Raw genomic sequence first — 23700 nt, forward strand, 5'->3', positions numbered from 1 at the left:
TAAGTTTTGAAGTTCAAAGTGTGAATAATGTTAATGTGGCTCACAGTAATAATAAATACACCTTTTAGAAATAAAACCTCTGTCTCATTTTTAATGAAGACTTCTGTTCTACTGAATTTTAATATTGGTCATGGTGGTGGTACTTGAACAGCAAAGTTGCTGTTTTTTTAAGTGGTACTTGCTGTAAAACATTTGAGAACCACTGTACTAAACCAATGTGTAGTGCTGTCGAACATTAGTTGTTTTACTGTATACATGGTGAAAAAAAACATATTTTTGAAAAATGATTTTGATTAAAATAAGACTGGCAACCCCTTGATGGGACAAGCCGAAAGTCACAACATGTTCATAAAAATAAGCTTCTCCCCTCAACCTAATGAACATGTTAATATACTGTCTGAAAACTTCACGGCATAGTACTAAGATTGAAGTGTGATTTTCTCTCGTGCAAGATTCCACATCTGGTTGCAAGGTGAAAACTCAGTGTTCTTGCATTGCTTTATCAGCATAGATCAGCAGGAGAGAAGTCGTAAAATAGAGAGGCCATAATTCATCAGATAAGGGAAAGCTGTCAAACTGTCTGCATTGTTTGGGTGTGTGTGCTTATATGACAGTCCACACTCTCAGATGACACACTGCACATGTTGTATTCATTAATATGTAGACCCAAGGCTGTGTATTTAATTTCTCTGTCTGTATTTCTGCCTTGTCTGCTAGGAGGAGCAGGAGACCAGCTACACAATCCTTCGGGCCCGGGGTTGTAATGTGACTCTGAACGGTCTCAAGCCCAACACTGCCTACCTGCTGCAGATCAGAGCCCGCACAGCAGCTGGATATGGAGCCAGCAGCCCCACTTTCCAGTTTGAGACAAGTCCTGACTGTAAGTGGTGGCTACAGTGCACAAAATATGAAATGTGATTTCAGAAATATAGCTTTTAAACCAACTATTCCAACAGATATTGTGTCCATTCTTTGTAAATAACTTTGCAGGTATTGTATGAATATCTGGCAGCAACACAAAGATCACTAAAATGTTACTCTGTGTCTTTCAGCAGCCTTCTCCATCTCCAGTGAGAGTAGCCAGGTTGTTCTAATCGCCATTTCGTCAGCAGTGGCCATCATCCTGCTCACTGTGCTGCTCTACGTCTTGATTGGCAGGTCTGTCCACATGTCACCACGGCATGTTGTATATATGTTCTTTGGCACAATCCTCTTGCTCTCGTCTAACAACTCGATTTCGTAGATTAGGCATCACCATCACAAGAAACGCCAGCCTTTCTTATTGATAACACTGGTCAACAACAAATTTATTGTCTTTTTTTTTTCCTAATTTAAGACAATTGTGATGTACTGAAACCAAATATCACATCAGTTAATCAACCTCAATCACGTCAACTTTTTGAACTATGGCCACTTTTTTATTTTTTATTTTTATTTTTTATGTTTTTGTTTACATGTACAGATATTTCCGGTTTAGTGGTTCAAATAAATGGAGGTTCATGCCCTGAATTTTGAACAGTGATGATGTAACATTCAATTTACAGCTGCATACTTTTATCAATGTTTGCTATTCAATTTACAGTAAGCAATAATTAAGTACGTTTCTAACATTTGATTAATAAGCTGTTAACAACTTGGCATAAATACCTGACCTGAACAAGAGAAACTGATGTCATTTTCTGATTCAGCGATGCAAAATTGACCTAAATCAGTTGAAAAACATAGACAACTTCCAATTTTTTTATGGCTTTTTTATTTTTTTTATAATTATTTTTTTTTAGCCTAATGAAATTAGAACACTGGTTCTCAGTGTTGTACGAGTACCACTAGTGGTACGCAGGCTCCCTCTAGTAGTATAAAAAAGAATCACCGTATTAAAAGTTCAAACAGCGCAAAATGTAACAATTATTATAAACATTTGATCACAGTAAACATAATCAACATAGTTAATTCTGTCCATGCCTACCATATATGGTATCCGATACACATAAAGATTTTTAGTTTATTAAAAGTTTTTTTTATCAGCTGCAGACCCCACACATAAAGATAAAAAATCAGGCATCCAACAGTCTTGTCGTCATGTGTGCGGAGTGCTCCAAGAATTTCAACACAGCGGACAACACACATAAACATTCTGTTGTACTGCCGATCTCGAAGTCTCGCGCGATCACACGTGATCTCACAAAACTGAAGAAGAAGAAACACCGAGAGCCTAAAATGGCGATGTTCTCAAAACACAACTTGCTTTGGAAAATATTTCTTGCCGTCTGGGGAACCCACTTTTATAGATAAAACGACATCGGGTAGGACATTTTTGTTTTCATTTACGGTCACGTCCGTATTTGTCAGTCTTGGGTGCTTTTCTGATTGGCTACATTCCGTTTCACATCACCATTGTCGGCATCATGACTCAGGAAAAGTAGGCGTACCCCACACAAATGAAGAGTTTTTGTCGTAAATATTGAACACGTTTATTATTTAAGATCGTTGGCTCTGACCTGTTTCGGACCCTAAAATGGGGATGAATCCACACTTAACAGCCATCAGACCTAAGGAAAATCTCATAGGATAATTTTAGAAGACTTAAGATTCTCTGGTGTTTGATGTGCTTGGTTGGGAAAGGGCAAAATTAGCACAAAAACAGGGCATTTATTAGGGAGACAATGATAGTATGTCGCTGATATTTGGCAGTCCATTGTGGTAAAAAACTTTACAGATACTCCTGTGATTTGTAAGACCTGGGATTTTGCACTCATACACACTCCTGCACCCACTCCCGACCACCCCACCCCCCCTCACACACACACACACATACACACACACCATACCGGGCCTATTGGTGAAGCCTTATTAGACGTGGCACAGCTTCTGACCTTCTGTATTTGGATTGGCAGGTTTTGTTGCCACAGCAAATCCAAACACCCTGATGAGAAAAGACTGCACTTTGGCAACGGCCACCGTAAGTACTGGACTGTTTTTCTTCTTCAATCTTTCCTGTCTCCACTTTACAGTTCACTGAACTCCAATTAGCTGGTTGCATTATAAATTGCTTGAATGTTTCATTCCCGCAGATGTTTCTTTCTCACAGTATTTTCACATTTTTTAAACAAGCAATGGTTCGATTGGAAAATTACCAAAGCGTGACATTTTTCTGTTGTTTAATGCAGTGTTTCCCAACCATTATTGAGTCTAGGCACATATTTTACACTTGAAAAATCTAACGGCACACCACACAAAAGTTTCACAAAAAGTATACATGCATACTGAAATAAGGATGACGTGGTGGTAGTGGAAGGGCATTTTATTGTTTGGCCTGTCATACTTTGTTGACATAGATATATGAACAAATATACATTATTGGTAGTAAATAAATCATAATTTTCAGACCAATTAAGTAAAATTGGATAATATCTCACCGCATACCTGATGATCTCTTACAACTGACTAATGTGCCATGGCAAAGTGGTTGGGTAGAGGGAATCGCTTCATGTCATTTCAGTGGATGCAATGGGGAAAAATTACAACATTTGGGAAGGGAATACCGTAATAAATTACTTATTTTTGCATGTTATCAAACAGAACTCATTTTCGTTTGGATTATTCTAACTGCTGATGATTTCTTTCTCAATGTAAACAAAGAGATGTAACTAGCTTTTAAAAGCTAATGCAGAGGAAAATAACCGAAGTCCTAACAGAAAGGAAAGACATGTATAGTGCGTATAACAAGTACAACCATTCAGAATTATTGCGACAGTATTGCAAAATATTTATATTTTAGTGTTTGCCTTTTCCTTTACTTACTGTAACCTTTAACTTCACAGGTATAAGCCTCAAAACTCCCCAAGACAGTAGCAGGAACTCCACTCATGAATAATTTAGATGGGTCAAGTTGTGACCGTAAACTATCCAATTGGGAATTCCAATTTCAAACAGTTGTTTTTTTTTCTTTTTCTTTCTTTCCATTTTTGTCAATCTTAAAGCAGCAGTCAAATGCCTATGAAACCTATGACTATGAGCCCTATCCACACTAAATTCTAGTATGAATTTTGGTTCCAGTTAAAGTACTAAAATTTCGTCTGTCTGGGAATAACTGAGCGCCGATGTAACGCTGAATCTAATAGGAAGGTTTTGCAATGTGAAAAACATGCGATAATGCTGTCATCTCTTCTTTGTCCCACACTGAAGCTAAGCTGACACAATGTAACACAAATGAACAGCAGCAGAGTATTATTTGCATCTGGTTATGAATGGGCTTGGATTTTCTCCTAAACTGATCAAGTTAGTTTTTCTCTTTTTTTTTTCTTATTTGGATATATGCCATTCTTATCATCATTTAGAAACATCTGTAAGGCTCTTGTAACATGTGTTCAAGTGTATTAACTGGCTTCTGCAGAGTATCCTCATGTATCCTGACAGGTTAGAAACTCAGTGAGACAAAGGAGATTACATCACCTTAAAAGTTGGAAACGACTGATCATTTTTTTTCCCTTTTGTTTTGATTAAATCAGGGCACTCGAAGGAATGAATGTTTAAACATAGTGAGTGTTTATTTAAGAAGTGACAGTTCTTGAATGACCATGTGCCTGGACCTGCTCTCTCCTGCTCCAGTGCGTCTGCCAGGTATTAAGACGTACATAGACCCCCACACATATGAGGACCCAAGCCAGGCTGTGCACGAGTTTGCTAAAGAGCTGGATGCCTCTTGCATAGCCATTGATAAAGTGGTGGGAGCAGGTAAGATACCAATTCAAAAACATTAACAAAACTGTCAATACTAAAAACTGTAATTTGCCATACATCCAAGTATATTAAATTGATAAAAAATATATATTTACCAACATGTCTACCTTAAATCGTTCCTCACCTGCACTTTCTCTTCTACTTTCTTTCCTTTTTTTTCATACAAATTAGTCATACAAAGTGCACTTGAAAAAAAATATGGATCACATGCGAGGCTCCTGGGTTTAAGTGCAACGGCAGGTTATGTTAAGTGTATGCCATAAAATGTGCTGCTGGGAATGATAATTCATTTTAATGCCCCAGGCTCTTTCAAGCTCTTTGACGGAGGAAAACAAATGATAAATGACAGCAAGGTTGTTGTTGTTGATTCATTTAATCTGATTTCTTCCTTCTGTATCTTAATTTTCACTTCAAGTATCCTGTCCTATACTCGACAATTTTGATATTCTACAACTATGAAAAACATAGTTTAATATGTTTCAGTTGGTTTGAGGCTTAAAACTGTACGATGCGCCCAAATTGAATGTATACGTCTTTATACAAAACAAAAGACAAATGATGATGGAAATTTAGATGTGAACCTCTCAGTCTTCTCTTAACAGTAGATGGAAAATCTGTATGAGTAATGAAGACTCACAAGAACAAAACATAATTTAGAAACTACTACTGTAACTATGGCTCCACATGTCTTTAAACATTGTTAGTTTGTTAACAATGTGTTAAGACTTGATAAAACCATTTATTAATGTTGCTCTAAAAATGCCCTGCTGTCATAAAAGCCATTACCTCATTAATCATTAATAATGCTGTTATACTGATGTAAGTCATTTACAACTATTTGTTTATGACAGTTAGTGTCAGTTAAGTTTTAACTATACCACATTAAAGAATCTTATTGTAATCGATCGTATCGCAATCTTATTGTATTATTTTCTATCATGTGTGGAATGCACTCTATAAGTGACCTCAAAAAGTTAATTTTAACAATATATTGTATAAATAATTTTTAAAAATAATGTTTGATCAATGATAAGTGTAACCTAAAAAACAAAAATGCCATATACGTAAGTACAATAGATGAACTCTCATACAGAGAGCGGCCCTTTAAATTCTCATCCCTCTCAGTCAGGCGAACCGGACTGATCTTTCTACAAACTGGTGATTGTGTGTTATAAGACATAGCACAGATTTGTTTTGTTTTTGTTTTTTTTACATGGGACTTTCCCATCAAAGTGAGATACCCGGCTCGACTTAAAACAGGAAGTGAACGAGTGTCCCTAATCAAGCCTTATTAAAACGAGATCTCCACTCTCTGGGGGTGACCACAAAAAGAGCTCCTTTACCCTGTCTGGTCTGCTCACTGCTGGACAGAGCAGAGCAGGAAAGAACAGGCACAATGTTGGTATTTAGACAGGTTGTAATTATTCCGGCCTAAATTCTTCCAGACCCCGTTGCTTCTCGTCCAGATTTTGACCCATGCTCTGTCTTCCAGAGTTGCGCTGGAAAATTATAGTGTGGGCCAGAGGAAGCGCGAGATCTACAAATGTCTTCGCTCTGACATCACCTTGCGCTCCATATGCATATACATTGTCGACTACACATTCTTGATACACTTGTCTAAAGCTGGGCCAAATCCCTGTAGCCAGCTGCAGCGTTGATGGTTGCATTTGAAGCATGCAGTCTGCCTGCACCACTTACCGTACATTGTGCAAAACACACACACACACTGGCACAGGATGAAAACACACACACATCACCAGCAAGAAATTGTAATCCGAGCATATTGAATCACCTTGCGTCCAGTTGTACTAACAGACAATGAGGCTGTGTCAATGAGAGGGGAATTTTCGCCATGAGGCTTTTCGTTTGTATTAATCAAGGAAAACAGTTATCACATAAGTTCGGTGTTAGATCACTACACATAAGGCACAGTTTTCATCCATTTAACGTTTTAAGCAAACGCCAAACGCACTATTATTTCTTTCTTTATTGATTTCTTTATTTTTGTTACTGGATTAATCAAAGGGCTCTTTAAAAGACCACAGTACTTAAGAAGCACTCATTCATCTTCATGTTTCATAAGTACTGTCACAACACATCAATATGAGCAAGCTAAATGTCATCAAGTTTCATCCCCGCAAAGCAATTACTGAATAAAACCAAGGAAGAAGAAAAAAAAAACTATTTCTCACAAGAGTATTTGACTTTCTATAAAACTGTCATGGTTTGACCTTTAGGTGAATTTGGTGAGGTGTGCAGCGGTCGCCTGAAGCTGCCCAGTAAGAAGGAGATCTGCGTGGCCATCAAAACTCTGAAAGGAGGATACACAGACAAACAGAGGCGGGACTTCCTTTCTGAAGCGTCAATCATGGGACAGTTTGACCATCCCAACATCATAAGGCTGGAGGGTGTGGTGACACGCAGTAAGTCAAACGTATTCTTCATGACACAAAGCCACTTTAAGTCTCTATCGACCTCCCTTCCCTTTCAAGGTAACATTTTTGTTTACATGTTCAGAATTACATTTAATGCGGTAGAAGAATACACAAGGAAAGATCAGACATATGATTTGCATTCACATTCCAGGGCAGTTCTGTCCTCCCTGGAGTCTTTGTACCGTTTTTGATCTGAAAATGTCTTTTGACAAATGGCCCTAAAGTGGCCAACACCTTAGTGAAAATCGCTGCAGTTTTATCGAGTTGGCATAGTGTAAATCTCTGCCGATCAATGTACTCTGATCAAAGCTGCGTCCCTAGCGGGCATAAATCCATATTTCTTGCATGTGCCCCTCTGCGTCTCTTTATGGGACTATCATCGGTGCACAGGAGGAGTCTTTAAAAACTAATGACGGCACAAAAATAAAAATAATAATGAGTCTGAACTTTGTGGGTGAGAAACATGCCTGGCCTCTATCTTTCCCTGAGGCCCCAGCCTTGTTAAGAAGCACTGCAATATAGTGACTGAAACACTGAGAGCCTCTGCTCTCTTAATTGTCCTCAATTTTTGCTTTCCCTTGTTTAATCTCCCTCATTCTAATTCTCTTATTCTCTTGTGTGATCTCACTGTCTGAATTGCTCCATGCCCCTTTTTAATTCACTTCAGCTGGATACTTTTCCTGATTCCCCAACAAGTCAAAGCCAGGCGTAAACCTAACACAAAAAAAGTTTTTTTTTTTCATGTTTACACTATGCTTGAATTTTATACATTGTGATTTATATTGATTAAAACGGTATCACTATATACCACATAACACCAATTGTTTGATGGAGAAACATGTCCATAAACCACTGTAGGAAAATGTATGTACTGTATGTTAATACATCAAGCCTGTGTGCGTGCCCATTCATGCTCGTATGTGTGTATATGTGCGTGAAAGAGAAAGTGAACATTTGGAGGAATACCCTGAATATATGTTTGTGCATGAGCTGGAGCAGCCCAGCAGCAGGGCACAGTTTTGGGTTCATATGCTCTGCATACATACATACCCACCAACACACACACACACATGCACATTCACAACGATGTGGGTGATTTATTAAACTGCTCCTGTTAATTCTTAATCCTGAGACTTTCACACTCCATTTACCTTGCTGCTTTTGGGAGATCCACAGGCTACATATTTTCAGAGACACACACACACACACACACATGCATGTTTGATGCTCACACACACACATTCAGTCATCTACATGAGCAAGGCGACACAACAAAGGGGCTGCAGGGCCTTTATCTTTGCTGCCAATGCGAACAGAGAGAAGGATGGAAGTGAAGAGGCTTGAAGACACGAGGGAGGAACCAGTGTGTGTGTGTTCCACTCAAATCGTCCTCTAATGAACTCAGCCATCCATCACCAGGCTGTAGGAGTTTAAGCAGAGATCTATAAACTATAATTGTAAAAGTAAGCTTTGTGAATTTATTGAGACAAACTATGTTGAATTTGACCATTTTTTGAGATGACTCAAGAGAAACGAAAACATAACATTTTTCATAAAAGGGGCGATAACGTTCCTGTCTGGGCCTGTTCTTCATTGTAATGCACTTCTATTAAACTTTTTTTGTGTCCGTGTGCAAAAATCCTCTACAGGCTGATTTGAGACTTAACTTTGATACCTGTGGCTCAATGTGTTTACTTTTAACCTAAAAATAAAATTTTAGCTCAAACCATCTTTCTCCTTCCATAAGTGCCCCAAAAGATATCGGCAGGTTATATAATATGCAATACAGAATGCTCACATAACACAATGAATCTCTAATAGTAACTTTCATGTCTTTTTGTGCCTTAACCTAACTAAAATTATTCTGAAGATGTAAAATGACTGTCAATCAATATACATTGATTTGTAAATCAACATATCATAAAATTAAAACCAGCCAACTTATGTGGTTTATATGGTTTAGGATGAAATATTAGATGGTGTGCTGCTCAAACAGTAATTGATCTATTTGGTTGCAGCCTGCTTTGATTTAATTAAAGTGATCAATCATGACTGGGATGGGAATGTTATTTCTTTCATCGCGGGTGATAGATTTGTTACATGTAACATGCAGTTCTATCACTGGTGCCACATCCAATCCAGATGTGAGGACAGTTCGTTCACACATGATGTGGAAAGAGAGTAGGGGCATATTCATCAGGATAAAATGGAGATTGAGCATATGGCTGATCGAAAGTCAAGAGTGAAGCAGTGACAACAAAGCCATCTGTCTGGGCCACAACATCAGGCCTGTTGATTTAACAATAGCTGGTTTAAAAGATGCATAAAGTGATTTTTTTTCTCCCCCTGTGTAATAAACCCCATGCTGGCTGCAGTTTGAAACAAAGATGTCACTCTTTATTGCTGACCTTCTGGAGAACACTAAACTAAGTTTTGAGAACTGAAAACTTCTTTAATGGTTTGAATTGATTGCAATTTGGTTATTATTTTAGCTGCGCAGCAAAGAAATATAAATCATATTCTAAATAAAATTGTATCCTCTTTTTCAGGTAAGCCTGTTATGATTGTCACAGAATATATGGAGAATGGCTCACTGGACAGCTTTTTAAGGGTGAGTGCTCTCATGCAAAAATCCCCTCATAGCTGAAATGATTACACTCTGCATGCTACCAAAGGCCTATGTCATAATTTTACAGAAAAAAGGAATTTATCACAACTTAAGCAGTACATTATCTAAACTTTAGTGGTGTTGTAAATCTGCAATCTGGTGTTTTGATTGAATGAGTGTTACTAATATGCTCCCTACAACCATAAATATTTTCAGGTGTTTAGAATGTGGACATGCAATTGTCTTTTAACAAATATCAGGGTTGCGCAGCTAAAAATAAATATTGCCTGATAAGTAAGTGAGGAATCCCATAAGGTCAGTTAGCATATAGCATGTTCCGTGTTAAGAACATACTGTACTTTCAATGGCTTCTTTCACCTGTGTCTTTGTCAGATAATACATGTGTTTACTGCTAGTATTTATTTGCATTTATCTTAGCATCTACAAATGAAATTTTACCTCACAAGAATCGGGGCAGCCTTGGAACAAAAAGAAAAACAAATCATACAGGTTTTGTGCTCATACTTCTCACATCTGTTAATTCAAACTATGAGTCAGACTACATGATGCCTTTTTTAGTCAATGTGAAATGGTCCGTGCGCAATGAAAAGAATCACAGTCATGGTGTCATAGCAAAGCATAACGACAATCACCACATCACAATTGCAACCTCTCCAGACACCGGTAACTTTGCTTACGGCACAGCTCATAAGCTAAGTAGCTCCCTTTTATAATTCAGGAAGCACGCACAAACCGTGATGCTGACATGATTATCCCTTTTCCAGAAATACTGGAAATCTTGCTAAATACAAGACAAATATTGTTCGCTCCCTTTCGGCTTTTCCTATTACGAGTCGCCACAGTGTCATAAACCGATCTTCCTGTTGCAACCCATCTAATTGGCACTGGGGATAGCCAATGGCAGGAGCTCGCACTAGTCAGTGTGCCCTGTAATAAAGATACAGTGTAATCAGTATTATTGTCAACGAGCTTGTTCAGTTCTGGTTCAGATTCAGTTCTCTGTAGATTGTGTACCCATTACATACACACATTCATCATGCTGAGGGACTTTTTTTTTTTTTAACCATGTCTCTGCTCCTTAAAAAGGAGTGACCCGCCTCACTGAAATTAGTCAAAGCATGAGAGCCAAGTCATAACACTGACATCAAAGCATGCAGACTCATGTTTTAACCCTTTTCCACGTCTGCACTGCATCATAGTTCATCCTGGAGGAGTAGCTGTTTGTTGGCATGTTGCCTGAGGCCTGCACTTCATCTCTGTAGATGTGTCATATGCGCGCACACAAACGCACGCGCACAAACTCATAGCTTATGCATTATAGCATATGTCTGATTCTGCAAGGCTTTGAAGTGACTATTCCAGGTGGTCTGGCCACTAACTGCTGCTGTCGAAATGACATGGTCAAGTCGGGTTCATAAACAAACTAAAACAACAAAAATGACTCATATTATACTTGTCTATAAATGATGTGATATGAAGACACCACATTTCCATTCACATAATCTCCGTTTAGTCACTTGTGCTAAAATGGACTCACAGACTGCTTTACATCCTGCATTTGTATTCATCTCCTATCAGTAGCAAATGACGAAGAAGCATAAAACTGCTCATAAACCACTTTACACACTTCATCCTGCCATGACAAGCCAATGAAAGTGTATTTATTTTGTCCATTTATTGTGTTGCCTTTGCAAAAGTTGTATAGACTGATATATGCCGTGGAAGGCTCAATCATTTAAATGGGAAAAAATCCCCAGTGTTCCACCTGAATCTCATGAGAGGATACAAAGACATTTTGGACAAGTACAACTTTGTGGGAACCGTTTTGGGAATGACCATTTCTGTTTCAGCTTGGCTGTGCCCCAGAGCTAGACCAACATTCGTGACAACTGACCTCATAAATCAAAATTCCCTCAAGACACACAATATATTGTACAGTCTTCTTTTTTATTATATTCTTATATTTTATTTATTATAGGTACAATAAGTGTGCCTGGTAAATATATTGTTTATGAATTATTCTTTTTTTATTTATTACACAAAGAGGAGTCACTTGGTTAAACTACATTTTGACACTGATCAAGTATGATTTGAGAGAACTTTATAGTGATTTTCTGACTTCCTTGCTATTTCTGTTTGGAGCTCTGTGGGACTTCCAAGATCTCATCTTTGACTTTAAATGTGGAACAAAAATGTCACAGGTGCTTCTTAAAAGGTTAATTACAATGCGGTGGTCATTTTTGTACAAAAGATTTTTTTCATGCAAATAATCTGAAAGGGCAGAGTTGCGTTCCCTATCAGAACAAATTTAGAGTGTAACATTAACTTATACATGTGTTGAATTGTATTCCTTTTTTTTTTTTTTTTGCCTAGAAACACGACGCCCAGTTCACTGGAATTCAGTTGGTTGGTATGCTGCGTGGCATCGCCTCAGGCATGAAGTATCTGTCAGACATGGGCTACGTTCACAGAGACCTTGCTGCACGAAACATTTTAGTCAACAGCAACCTGGTGTGTAAAGTGTCAGACTTCGGCTTGTCAAGGGTCCTGGAGGATGACCCCGAAGCTGCTTACACCACAAGGGTGAGCTGAAACACAAACCTGACAGTGCAGTAATTATGTAAAATACCTTCATGGACTAACAATTGAATTAAGAGTTTATTTTAAGTAATTTATGTACAATGTGCAAATTGGGCTATTTTTCTTAGAAATTGACGTTGATGTTGCGACATCTTGCCTATGTTTCAAATTGTCCGTTTTGTAAAGGAATCTTGGCATTCGATTTACAGTACCAGGCGGCCTGGCATGCTGCAGACTTCCAGCTGTGTTATTTTGCAGCATGTGTGTGGTCATTTTCATCACAGGATAATACGGTCTAGACTATGCTCACAGCTCCTTTAAACATGCTGCAATTTGCTGACCAATGATTACTTGTCAAATAAACAGCCAGGGTGCCATTTGCCTTTCTCCCAGAAATACTGTATGAAATGTGGAATGACAAAACACAAATAATAAACAGATTCATGTTACAGTAATCAACAATGCTTCACATAGGAATTTTATCTTTCCTGATTTATTAGGCAAAATATTTAGTAGTCCATATTATGTTGTTTTTAGCTTGCATTTGAACAAGGGAAGCAGGTTGTCACATACACGTAGATGAGTCGTTTTTATGTCTCTGTTCCAAGTCTGTTTGCGTTGCAATTCTGTCTACACCTCAAAGTCATACATCAAATATTATAATGTACACGTGTGTGCAATTTAGTTTTTTTTTGTTTTTTCTGTCATATACATCTCTGTGTTTCCTTCAAACTTTGGGAGTGTGTGTTGTTGTAGAGGGGTGTGTGTGACTGCACACCACCATGCATGAACTGACGAGACTTGGCCGAAAACTTGTTAGTTTTGGCTGCCATCAGCCTCCCTCCCTCAACTCCATGTCCCTCATTTGTCCTGTTTCTCAGCTAAAATGACAAATAGAGATGCGACAGTAAGAAATGTTGCAGGAAATTTTGGATTAGATTTGAAAGATATGTTATTTTTGGAAAATGTTTTCTTTATTTTTGTAATGAAAACATGCCAATGTGGGAAACCCAATCAATCTATAATGTTCTTTTAAAGTTCAACACATAATAGCTTATTGGAGCCCACGTTGGTTTCATTGCAAGTCTTAACTATCTGTATATCTAGGTGGACCAGGGTGTGAATTGTCACATCACTTAATAAGACAATCATGGGTGGCTCAGGACTCCAGAGTTTCCCATCCATCCATCCATCCATCCATTTTCTGAGCCACTTCTCCTCACTAGGATCGCAGGCGTGCTGGAGCCTATCCCAGCTGTCATCGGGCAGGAGGCGGGGTACACCCTGAACTGGTTGCCAGCCAATCGCAAGGCACAGAGAAACAAACAACCATTCGCACTCACAGTCATGCCTACGGGCAATTTAGAGTCTCCAATTAATGCATGTTTTTGGGATGTGGCACAGGGAGAACATGCAAACTCCACACAGGCGGGGCCGGGGATTGAACCCGGGTCCTCAGAACTGTGAGGCTGACGCTTTAACCAGTCGGCCACCGTGCCACACTCCAGAGTTTCCCAATCTTTATTAATTATCTTATAAAGACATTTGGACTATTATGATTTCAATTTTCTGGACGAGGTTTGGGATAGGACCTTTTCTATTAACTGTGCTGTGTGCGCAAAGCAAAGGTCCATTAAGTGCATGGTGACATGAGTCTCATGTGGAAGAGCTTGAGAGGCCCCTACAGAACCTTAGTACCCTTCAATCACATTTTAAATAGGCCATTTTTTTTTTTTTTTTTTTTTTTGCATTTTCAGTTCCTGTAGGATGTAGGAGGCCAAGAACATTTTGTACGTGGTAGAGCCAATCCATCCAGACACAATTCAGCTAGCTGTACCGTCCTCTTGAACTTCATTTTAATTGTTGCCTCTTTTAAGTTGAGTTTTCTTTTTTATTTCAATGGATTTGGCACAAGCTCAATTGACAAACCTCAGTTTTTTTATTTATTTTTCCCTTACCACTGGTCTCTCAGGGAGGTAAGATCCCTATCCGGTGGACAGCTCCAGAGGCAATTGCTTACAGGAAGTTTACGTCATCGAGTGATGCTTGGAGTTATGGCATCGTGCTCTGGGAAGTAATGTCGTATGGCGAACGGCCTTACTGGGAGATGTCCAATCAAGATGTGAGTACATACAGTAAATGGCTTTTTGCAGCCACACAGACACAAACATCTACTGCAGTAATGTCAAGCTTTAATCAATACTTTCATTTTCCTTCCTATATCAAGGTAATAAAGGCTGTAGATGAGGGTTACCGCCTTCCCCCACCCATGGACTGCCCTGCTACACTTTACCAGCTGATGCTAGACTGCTGGCAGAAAGAAAGGAACAACCGGCCCAAGTTTGAACAGATAGTCAGCATCCTGGACAAACTTATACGCAACCCCGGTAGTCTGAAAATTACAGCCAACACCACATCAAGGTAAGGATATACTCAGCATTTTTAACAACTTCATCTGTTTTATATTTTATGTTCTGTTCCATAATTTTATACCCTTAAATTTTCTAGAAGCACCTTTATTTAAAAAAACAAACAAAAACACACACTTTATATAGTGCATTTCCAGAAATAAATGTGACCTTTTTCTCATGAGTGCTTTCACAGCCCTAGGTGACTAATGACTGATGTAGCTTATGATAAGCAATTCAACGTTGTCTCCGGAAAGGACAGAAAAAGGTGAAAGGTATATTTAGATGGCAAACTAACTTTTGAACGGGTTCATTATTGATTTTCAGAGACTGCTTTCTCTGCTCTTCTTACTTGATATGATACCTTTCTCTATTTATAGACACCAAAAGTGTCAGTTGCACTATTTTTGCATTGTTCCATTCATGGGTCCGTCATTTTGGAGAGCCCTTGTATAATTGTCAGTTGAGGCAGGAAGCAGGACAGGCAACGGGGTCTGCAGCAGCCGCATGTGGTATTATGGAGACGTCAAAGCTCATAACATTGACTAATGATTTCTTAAGAAAGTGAAAATAGGTCCCTTGGAGTTTGCATGTAATTTTCCTGATTGGCTTTTAACACTGGGTGAGCACCGGCTGGCCGACAGAGTCTAGCGTGCTGATTTATGGGAAGTTTGTGCGTGTTGCGTGCGTGTGTGTGTGGCGGCAGTTGCGCAGTGGGAGCAGCTGCACTCAACTCTGCACACCTCGTTTGTCACAGAGCTGTCCTGGCTAGCTAATGGAGCACCCCCTCTTCCCCACACCCAGACAAGAGCCTGGGACCAGAGTATAGCATCTGGAGGGTTCAGGGGTGGGACCCAGCCAGAGCTTTACTGTCTCTGCATGGCGAGGTTCTGGGGTCAGTGGGTCAAGGTTGCCTGTCAGAGACTAATTATAGGCCAACAACAGTCCAAACGGGGCTGGAGGGCACTGTCTATCATGCCGGCTGTACAGTGGTACCAAAGCAGAGATTCCAAAATGGCGTCACTGAATAATGCATGTGCGTACTCTACAAATTATGTTAATTAGCCAAACTAAACTATTTTGCCAATCAGTGCTAGCATTCGAGACTCTGTCCGTTACACATGTATTTGGAAGTTTACATGAGACATGCCAAATTGAGAACGAAAATTTGTTACATTTGTTTCATCGTTTTTATTGGTGTTTAATACATGGTGGATGAAAATAATAAAAATAATAAAAACATTAAAAAATAGATTAGAATTCTAACAATATCCTACCGTCTGATAGATCTCTAAGTAATGAAAAGTCCAAATAATTAAATGAATAGCAATTAACTGTGCCTTTTCTGAAAAGCACCACATGCTAAATTTTGCTCCCTTCTGATCATGTTACTGTTCAGTGGTGGAATTAATTAATGACTTTAATGTAACCTATCACTGTAGGGCTAAAACTATAACTATTTGCATCATTCGCTTTGTGATGCTGAAATTCTTTAATACAGTTAACCAATGCCAACCAAATAAAAAAGGTGAACATTTGACAATGTGGACTTATGTTTCCGTTATGATAGAATTTTGACAACATGCATTCAAATTAGACAAAACTGTTGATGTTATCATCTGCAGAACCGTTGTACTTTGCAACACGACATTTATTTAGTTTTATTCAAAGGCTCATAATTAAACACATCAATATTTTGTAAGTAACAATATCATGTACATCCATTCCAATTATGGCACATACTATTAATCAAATATTTAGTGCAACAATCTTGCATGCATGAGTGAAATAAAATCAAAATGTCACACCTGAAGTATTTCAGGTTAATGGCTTCCCTCAGACCACCTGAGTAGAACTGATTAACGCTACACCACATCCATCAAATCCAACAGAGGCAGATCAGAAATTCAATTTAAAGGGCCAACGCTGGCTCTCTGTATCAGCCTCTCCTCTCTGAGGGACTCCATGGGAATTGTCCCAGTAGTACCGCAAGAGATGAATTGCTCTCCCGCTGTCCTGCCCTCATGTGTCTGCACAAGTTCTTGTACTTGCCGCCTCTCCTCCCTTAAAATCACTAAAAACAAGAGTTACACAGCTATGGTTATCAGAAGGTCAAAAGAATGACAAATAGTGTGGAAGGGAGGTAAATACAAATGTGAAGGGGGCATCATGTTTATTGTCTGAAAATAGAACTTTTACTTCTATCTAGTTTTCTTTACTTTGACAGTGTTAAGGTCTGCAAGGGGGCTTTAAAATTCCCTTTGCCGTCTTGCTCAGATTTCCCTGTTTCTTCACTCGTAATCCTGCTTTGGGTTTCTGTGAGATGCAGCTCAAAATGCAACAACAGAGCAAACAAAGAGAATGATAAGGCACGGAAAACAAGGTCGTTTGCAGTTTACATCTCAGAGGAAAGTCAAGGAGAAGGCAGATGATGAAGGGGAAAAGAGATCAGAGAAGAACAAGTGAAATGAGCAAATACACAGGGATGATCAATACGCCATTAAAACAAACATTTCCAAACAGCCAGCAATTTTATTTATTTGGCATTTTTTAATGATTTAAATAACACCTGGTTCAAAAGTGACCATATCTCCCTCTATGTAGCCCCAGTATGAATCTTCTTTTTCACAAGTCTTTCTAGTTACTCCTTTGGGCCGTTCGCTATTTTGACATGCCTCTAATCCGGTAGGAAAAGATTCTGTCAATGTGCCACCCACCCACATCCTTAAACGCATTTTCCTCCTTTCCTTTCTACATTTGAGATGTCATTTCCCCTGTCCTCGCAGTTTATCTTCTTCTTTTTTTTCTTTTTTTTAAATCAATACTGCTGGATAACATCTTAATCGTTTCTTTTGTGGTAATATTTAGGTGGTATTTAGTTAAACGTATTTTACAACCTACAAAAATAGACAAAACTTTGCAGAATAATTACACACATTTTATTCACTATAATTTAATAATAATAAATGAATAAATAAATATTCACTGAATAATTATTCACTAAAAAGAATCTTATATACAATAATGTGATAATGCCTGTGGCTGTGTGAATGTTCAAACCCTCTAAGACCAACTCAAAATCGATGGTAAGTCCTGTCGCCCTACTCGCTACAAAAATTGCTGACATACCAGACTGAAGGAAAAAAAAACAATTATTTATTTGGCACTAAGTGTTGTATTGTTTCCTTGAATTTTAAGCAATTTCAAGTTGTTTTCATGTTGAAAGCTTTTTAAGCTTTTGATCCTAAAGGAATCCATACTCATGATGAACTACACAGATATCCTCCACCATGTTAAAAGTCACTATTAAATATGAGAAAACTGACATCCAGTATGAGGTTGGTTATTTTCTATTGCTGACACTATTCCTTTTGTTATGCCAACATCTTACATAACAGCACAAGAAGGCATTGAGATTGTATTTTGATTTAGCAGAAGTTGAAGTAAAAAATATTTTTCATCTTCAGATTCCGGAGAAGAACAGAGGAAATTCAGTATTTGAGAAACACCCGTTCATTCTTGTTATATCATATTTATTTCCTCTCTGCAGTGCTGCACCATAAACTTTACCTGTGTTCTCTGTGTAATTTAAATCCGCCAGTGCCATTCCATGCTCCTCCAACACCTATAAATCAAGGCTTTTCAAAAAGTTCAAGAATAGTTTTCAAAAAATTAGGAGACATTGTGCATAAAAATAGATTTTAGAGGGTTTCCTAAGCCAAAGCTTTTGATACAGCAGACTCTTCTCAACATTTGCTATTGTAAGTGTGTTCTTTTCCTTCTCTGTTCTCTCCCAAAAAAGTGAAGTACTTGTTGGGTGTTGTTAGATAAGAGGCAAGCTTCGAATATCAATTTTGTGTATAGCTATACCTGAAAAAGGAGCCCTTCTGAAAAGCATTTGGAAGCTCCAGTCATGAGTAAAGTAAAATAAAAGTTTGGATTGACAAAACCATAAAGCTCTCTCCTGAATTTAAGCATTGTCGAACTCACATGCCATTTACTTTTCTCTGTTTGCTAGATACCTTTCAGGGTGAGGCTACTTAACGAAGAACTTAACTGATTTTTAACAAAACTTTGTGAAACGGTTTGGGCCTTCGCTAAATAAAGTACCCATGCGGTATCATATCTAGAATCGGATATGTCAGGAAATAGGGTTAACATTTGCAAGAAAGAGCATTTCTCCATAAATATTGTTGTCATCTCAAAACAAAAATCAGGCATTTTCTTTAGGCTTAGCATTTATGACTTTGGAAAATTTGATGCTGATCCAAGTAAAGATTTTTGCTTTGGGTACTTAGTGCCATTCTATTTATGATCATTATTAATAGTAAGAGCACCAGTGTGTGCTTGGAGGTCTGCCAATTTTATTGGTCATGGTCGGTGAAAGTGGAAAGCGTAGTTCAATTTCCAGCATGGGCCCTTTGCTAACTTCAATCTCCCTTTGCCCCCATAATGTCCCTGTCCTTCTCTGTTAACCTTTCTCCCATTTGCATGAGATAAAACTGGAATAATAAATAAAAAGCACATCTGTTGTACCTACTTATTTTTGCATATAAAGTTCCTCAAGTACATTTTCCCTTCTGCTTTTTTGCTTCCACTCTCTCTCATAGGCCGGCCAACTTGTTGTTGGATAGAAGTAGTTCAGAGGTTCCCTCAATGGGGACGATGGGTGACTGGATGGATGGAATGAGGACCTTGCCCTGCAATGAGGCCTTCTCTGGGGTCAGCTACAGCTCCTGTGATACCCTGGCTAAGGCTTCCACAGAGTAAGACACAAACACACTAGGCTACTCTGCCTATTCATGTCAACAGCCTTTACATGGCCCAAATTGTGAGGCAAGCTTTACTGGGAATTCATAGAGTCCTTTGATAAAGAACGCACAATCCTTCTCTCTTGTTCATCAGAAGATAAAAAAGCTATGGAGCCATTACTAAAGGTCTCATGGTAACTCATCATGACAGGCATTTCGCCATGCTCTCGATGTCTCTAGTATGACTGAAGGTAGAAGATGAGGATGTGAAAAGAAGTGATAAATAGAGAAACAGAAATCGAAATTGAGGCACATACAATCGTGGGGAATTGTGAGCTCCATTAGGGAGATTTGGGGGAAAAAAGAAAGCTATTCATGGATGGAATGAGAGGGGAAATTTGACATCTGAAAAAAGCAGCAAGGGAGGCCTTTGCGAGAGAAAATGCAGGCATGGTTGTCAGATTGGTATGCAAGAATGCCACATTCTCTACAATCTGTATTATGAAAAAAAAAAAATGCAAATCAAACATCAAGCATTTTTTGTCAAAAAGTTATGTGGAGACCAGACTACTGGAGACGTTTCAGTACTGCCCGACTGGGAATGTATTATTGAATTCTTAGTGCCCTTCTTTGGTCAATTATTGTCTCAATGACCAATAATTTCATTTAAAAAACAGAAAGGCACAGTTTGGTTAAATGAAAGCTCTCACTCCCATTTATTATCTGATAGATATTGCACAAAATATGATACTATATATATTCTGTGCATTTTATCAACTAGATATTTATCATGTCTTTTCTATCAATAGGTACAGTATATTTATCCATCCATCCATCCATTTTCTGAGCCGCTTCTCCTCACTAGGGTCGCGGGCGTGCTGGAGCCTATCCCAGCTGTCATCGGGCAGGAGGCGGGGTACACCCTGAACTGGTTGCCAGCCAATCGCAGGGCACATAGAAACAAACTACCATTCGCACTCACAGTCATGCCTACGGGCAATTTAGAGTCTCCAATTAATGCATGTTTTAGGGATGTGGGAGGAAACCGGAGTGCCCGGAGAAAACCCACACAGGCACGGGGAGAACATGCAAACTCCACACAGGCGGGGCCGGGGATTGAACCCGGGTCCTCAGAACTGTGAGGCGGACACTCTAACCAGTCGCCCACCGTGCCGCACAGTATGTTTAATCAATGAAAAGTTATCTCCAGTCAACAACCCAAGAAAGAGCTTACTCTGCAGACTCGTGGATGACAAAACACACCACACAAGACTAATCTCGCACAAACTAAATCCCATTGCCCTACACTTTTTTCCCCCTGCGGCTAGATGCTAAATTGGATCATTTCAGTATTAATCCTCTGAAAGATGAGGCTATAGCAACCAAGGCCGACACCACCGCAGCTACAAAACTAGCAGCCTTGACTGGGACTATGCATTGCTCTATATAGATTACTCTATTGATTCGTACAGACTTAATCTAGTCCTTGATAGTCAGCACAAGTGTTGGCAGCGCTCTGACCTCCGACAGTAATCCTACTGGGCTGCAGTGTGCTGACTCATCTGCTGGTGTAATTTAAGTCCAGTTTAGAGGGATTGGTGGCCCCATTTTGATAGATTTTTCAGAATAAAATGTACACACAATTGATAAGAAATTTTAAAGTGACACTAAGCAGGCCCAATAAATGGCATGTAAATTCAACACACCACAGAGCAGAGTAATGTTAACAAGCCTGCCAAATTTGAATGAATAAACCAAATCGTATATAAAGTATATACGATCAGGTTTTTAAAACTTGAATAATAAGGGCCACATCCAGCGGAGACGCATTTTCGGGAAGTAGCCATCGTTAGCTTGCTAACTGCACGCTGTGGTAAATGGGGCTTGTTATGGAAGCTAAGCACAGCTAACACTCAAACGAGCAGCCAAATGAAATCGAACTCGCGCTAGAAAGTATACATCATGGGGCTGGGGCAACTGCTTGTCTCTTACTCTAGTAGTCCCCTAAGTGAGTTTAGTGTAGGTGCACAAGCCGATCCTGCAGACATTTTTTTTATTTTTTTTGGTTTTGTGTCTTGCTCAAGGGCACTTGGAAAAACTGCCAAACCTCAATCAATATTTCCTCATTTTTTTTACTGTAGCGGGAATTGAACAAGACCATTTTAGCCCGAGGCTACATCAACATCAAAATAGGTATTTAGGAAAATGAGTTTTTTATCATCCAGCCACATTTTTAGCGCTTTTTCAATTCTATATACTGTACTGGAAATTGTTGACAACCTGAGAATGCGTCACTTCGATTCCATGCGAGTGGATGGATATGTTTTTGGACAATGGAGTAGGGAAAATACCTGTGTACATGTGGACACAGTCTTATGTCTAAGTTTCCTGTCACACATGCTTTGTGCTCTTTTGCAAATGTGGAAAAGCCTTCAAAGCCTCCAAGGACAAATGATTAAAGCTCTAATCCAGCATAGACTTTAGATCACTGGTCCCCAACGACTGGGGCCGTGGACCCATATGTCCGGACCCAATTGCCCCCCCCCCCTGCGGCCCCCCCCCCCCACCCCCCCACTCTGCCCAGCCCGCCAATGATTACCATCCATCCCAGACACACCGTCTACCCCGCTATGCCCCCCATAGATGATAATTTCCGACACAGTTCCCACCATGTCGATTAGCTTTTAATCGAAAAGGTCCATCAGCACAAAACTGGCCCTCTCATGTAAAGTTTAGCTTTCTTATCCGAAAGGTGCAATCAGGTTAATAGACAGCAGTCAGTAGAGTGCACACTATGCTGTTGTCGCATTTCATTATTTGAAACAAAAATACCCTGCAGAGGTATTATACTGGGGTCAAGGAAATGTCTGTACCAACACTTCAGAAAGAAACATTTGACAGCTATTTTCTTCGAGATACCAATCAAAGAATGTGTAATCCAACCCCTCAGGTTTATACATTTGTTGATCATCATATTGTTTTGGCAATGCTGCCTGTTTTTGAGCTCATTCCTTTCGGCTATACTGACAAGAAAATAACAAACAGGCCTGGCTAATTAAGATGAGGTGGAGGGAAAGGTAACATGTGGCTCATGAGATCATTCAAGAGGTTTTTGGATTTAAAGAAAAAACACATACATTAACTCACAAGGCAACGCTGTTTCAGATATCCAGTATTTTGAATGTATTGTTTAAATTGCTTGTGTGACTTCATCTTTTCTGTTAAATTATATTATATTGCAGTTTAACCATGTTGCATTTTTTTGTTTTGTGTGTACATACAAATGTGTGTCATATTGTACATGTGTTACATTACCCTTCAGAATAAAACAGCATTTAAAAAAAAAAAAAAAAACAGCCTGGACATGACAAATAGTGCTGGGATTCCATTTGTTAACATTGCTGGGCATGGCTGTGTCTCAGTAGAGTGATTCTGACAGAGGTCCACGTCACACCAGCAACTTGCCCAGAATGGGAGCCGTCCATGGGGATCACCACTCTCTAACACGCAGTTCCTCTCCTTTCGATTCCTCGGACTCTGGATGGTGGGTGGTGCAGCACAGCCAAGGCCCTCCTCAGGAGCAGAACATGAACTGTAGAACTTCTGATTGGCCCTCACTTCTGGGTTTTAAGGGGATAGTTAGTGATAACGTGATAGCTATGTTTCTATCCCACAATACATAACTATACATGCATTAGATATAGCCTGTTTCCATTAAAAACATGCATGTCCACTTTATGAAAAACATCACCACATTTTAAGTTTCTTTTACCATGCTAACTGAGGTCTAAATTTATCTGGTTGATGTACATAGGCCACAAATGGGTGGCTACATTTGCCATTAGCCTTTCAATGTAAAATAGTAACAAAATGCTTGAATGAAATCATGAAAGTTGTAGGAGGAAGATAAACAGGTGAATTTCCAGTGTACTTTAAATATTTGCTGACACACATAACAGACAGTATTAATTAAAATCGGTCTAATAACAGTCATCTATTTAGGGTTTGGACATGCATGTTTTTGGTCGGACAATAGGGATTTAAATAACACAGAGAATAACAGAGAAATGTACTATAAATGCCAATATTCATTTACAGATTTTAATGTTAAAGATTTTTACATAATAAATTTGCATTTCTATAGTGTGGATGGAAAC

General features: G+C 39.0%; 1 protein-coding gene across 6 annotated transcripts in view; it reads left to right on the plus strand.

Annotated features, from left to right (window-relative positions):
- epha3 (eph receptor A3) overlaps nt 1-23700 on the plus strand; it is a 105523-nt gene that overhangs the window by 58084 nt on the left and 23739 nt on the right. For 3 of the 6 annotated variants that reach the window (XM_061791514.1, XM_061791510.1, XM_061791515.1), the window contains 10 exons: nt 718-880; nt 1053-1158; nt 2895-2959; nt 4609-4734; nt 6978-7163; nt 9725-9786; nt 12178-12387; nt 14357-14506; nt 14612-14805; nt 19403-19558. In XM_061791514.1, the coding sequence (XP_061647498.1) occupies nt 718-880; nt 1053-1158; nt 2895-2959; nt 4609-4734; nt 6978-7163; nt 9725-9786; nt 12178-12387; nt 14357-14506; nt 14612-14805; nt 19403-19558 (1418 nt within the window). Of the gene's footprint in view, nt 1-717; nt 881-1052; nt 1159-2894; nt 2960-4608; nt 4735-6977; nt 7164-9724; nt 9787-12177; nt 12388-14356; nt 14507-14611; nt 14806-19402; nt 19559-22965; nt 23088-23700 lie in introns of all 6 variants that reach the window. The other 3 variants (XM_061791512.1, XM_061791513.1, XM_061791511.1) reach the window with 3 other exon arrangements.

Source organism: Phyllopteryx taeniolatus, chromosome 12 (assembly GCF_024500385.1).
Source record: "Phyllopteryx taeniolatus isolate TA_2022b chromosome 12, UOR_Ptae_1.2, whole genome shotgun sequence".
NCBI lineage: Eukaryota > Metazoa > Chordata > Actinopteri > Syngnathiformes > Syngnathidae > Phyllopteryx > Phyllopteryx taeniolatus.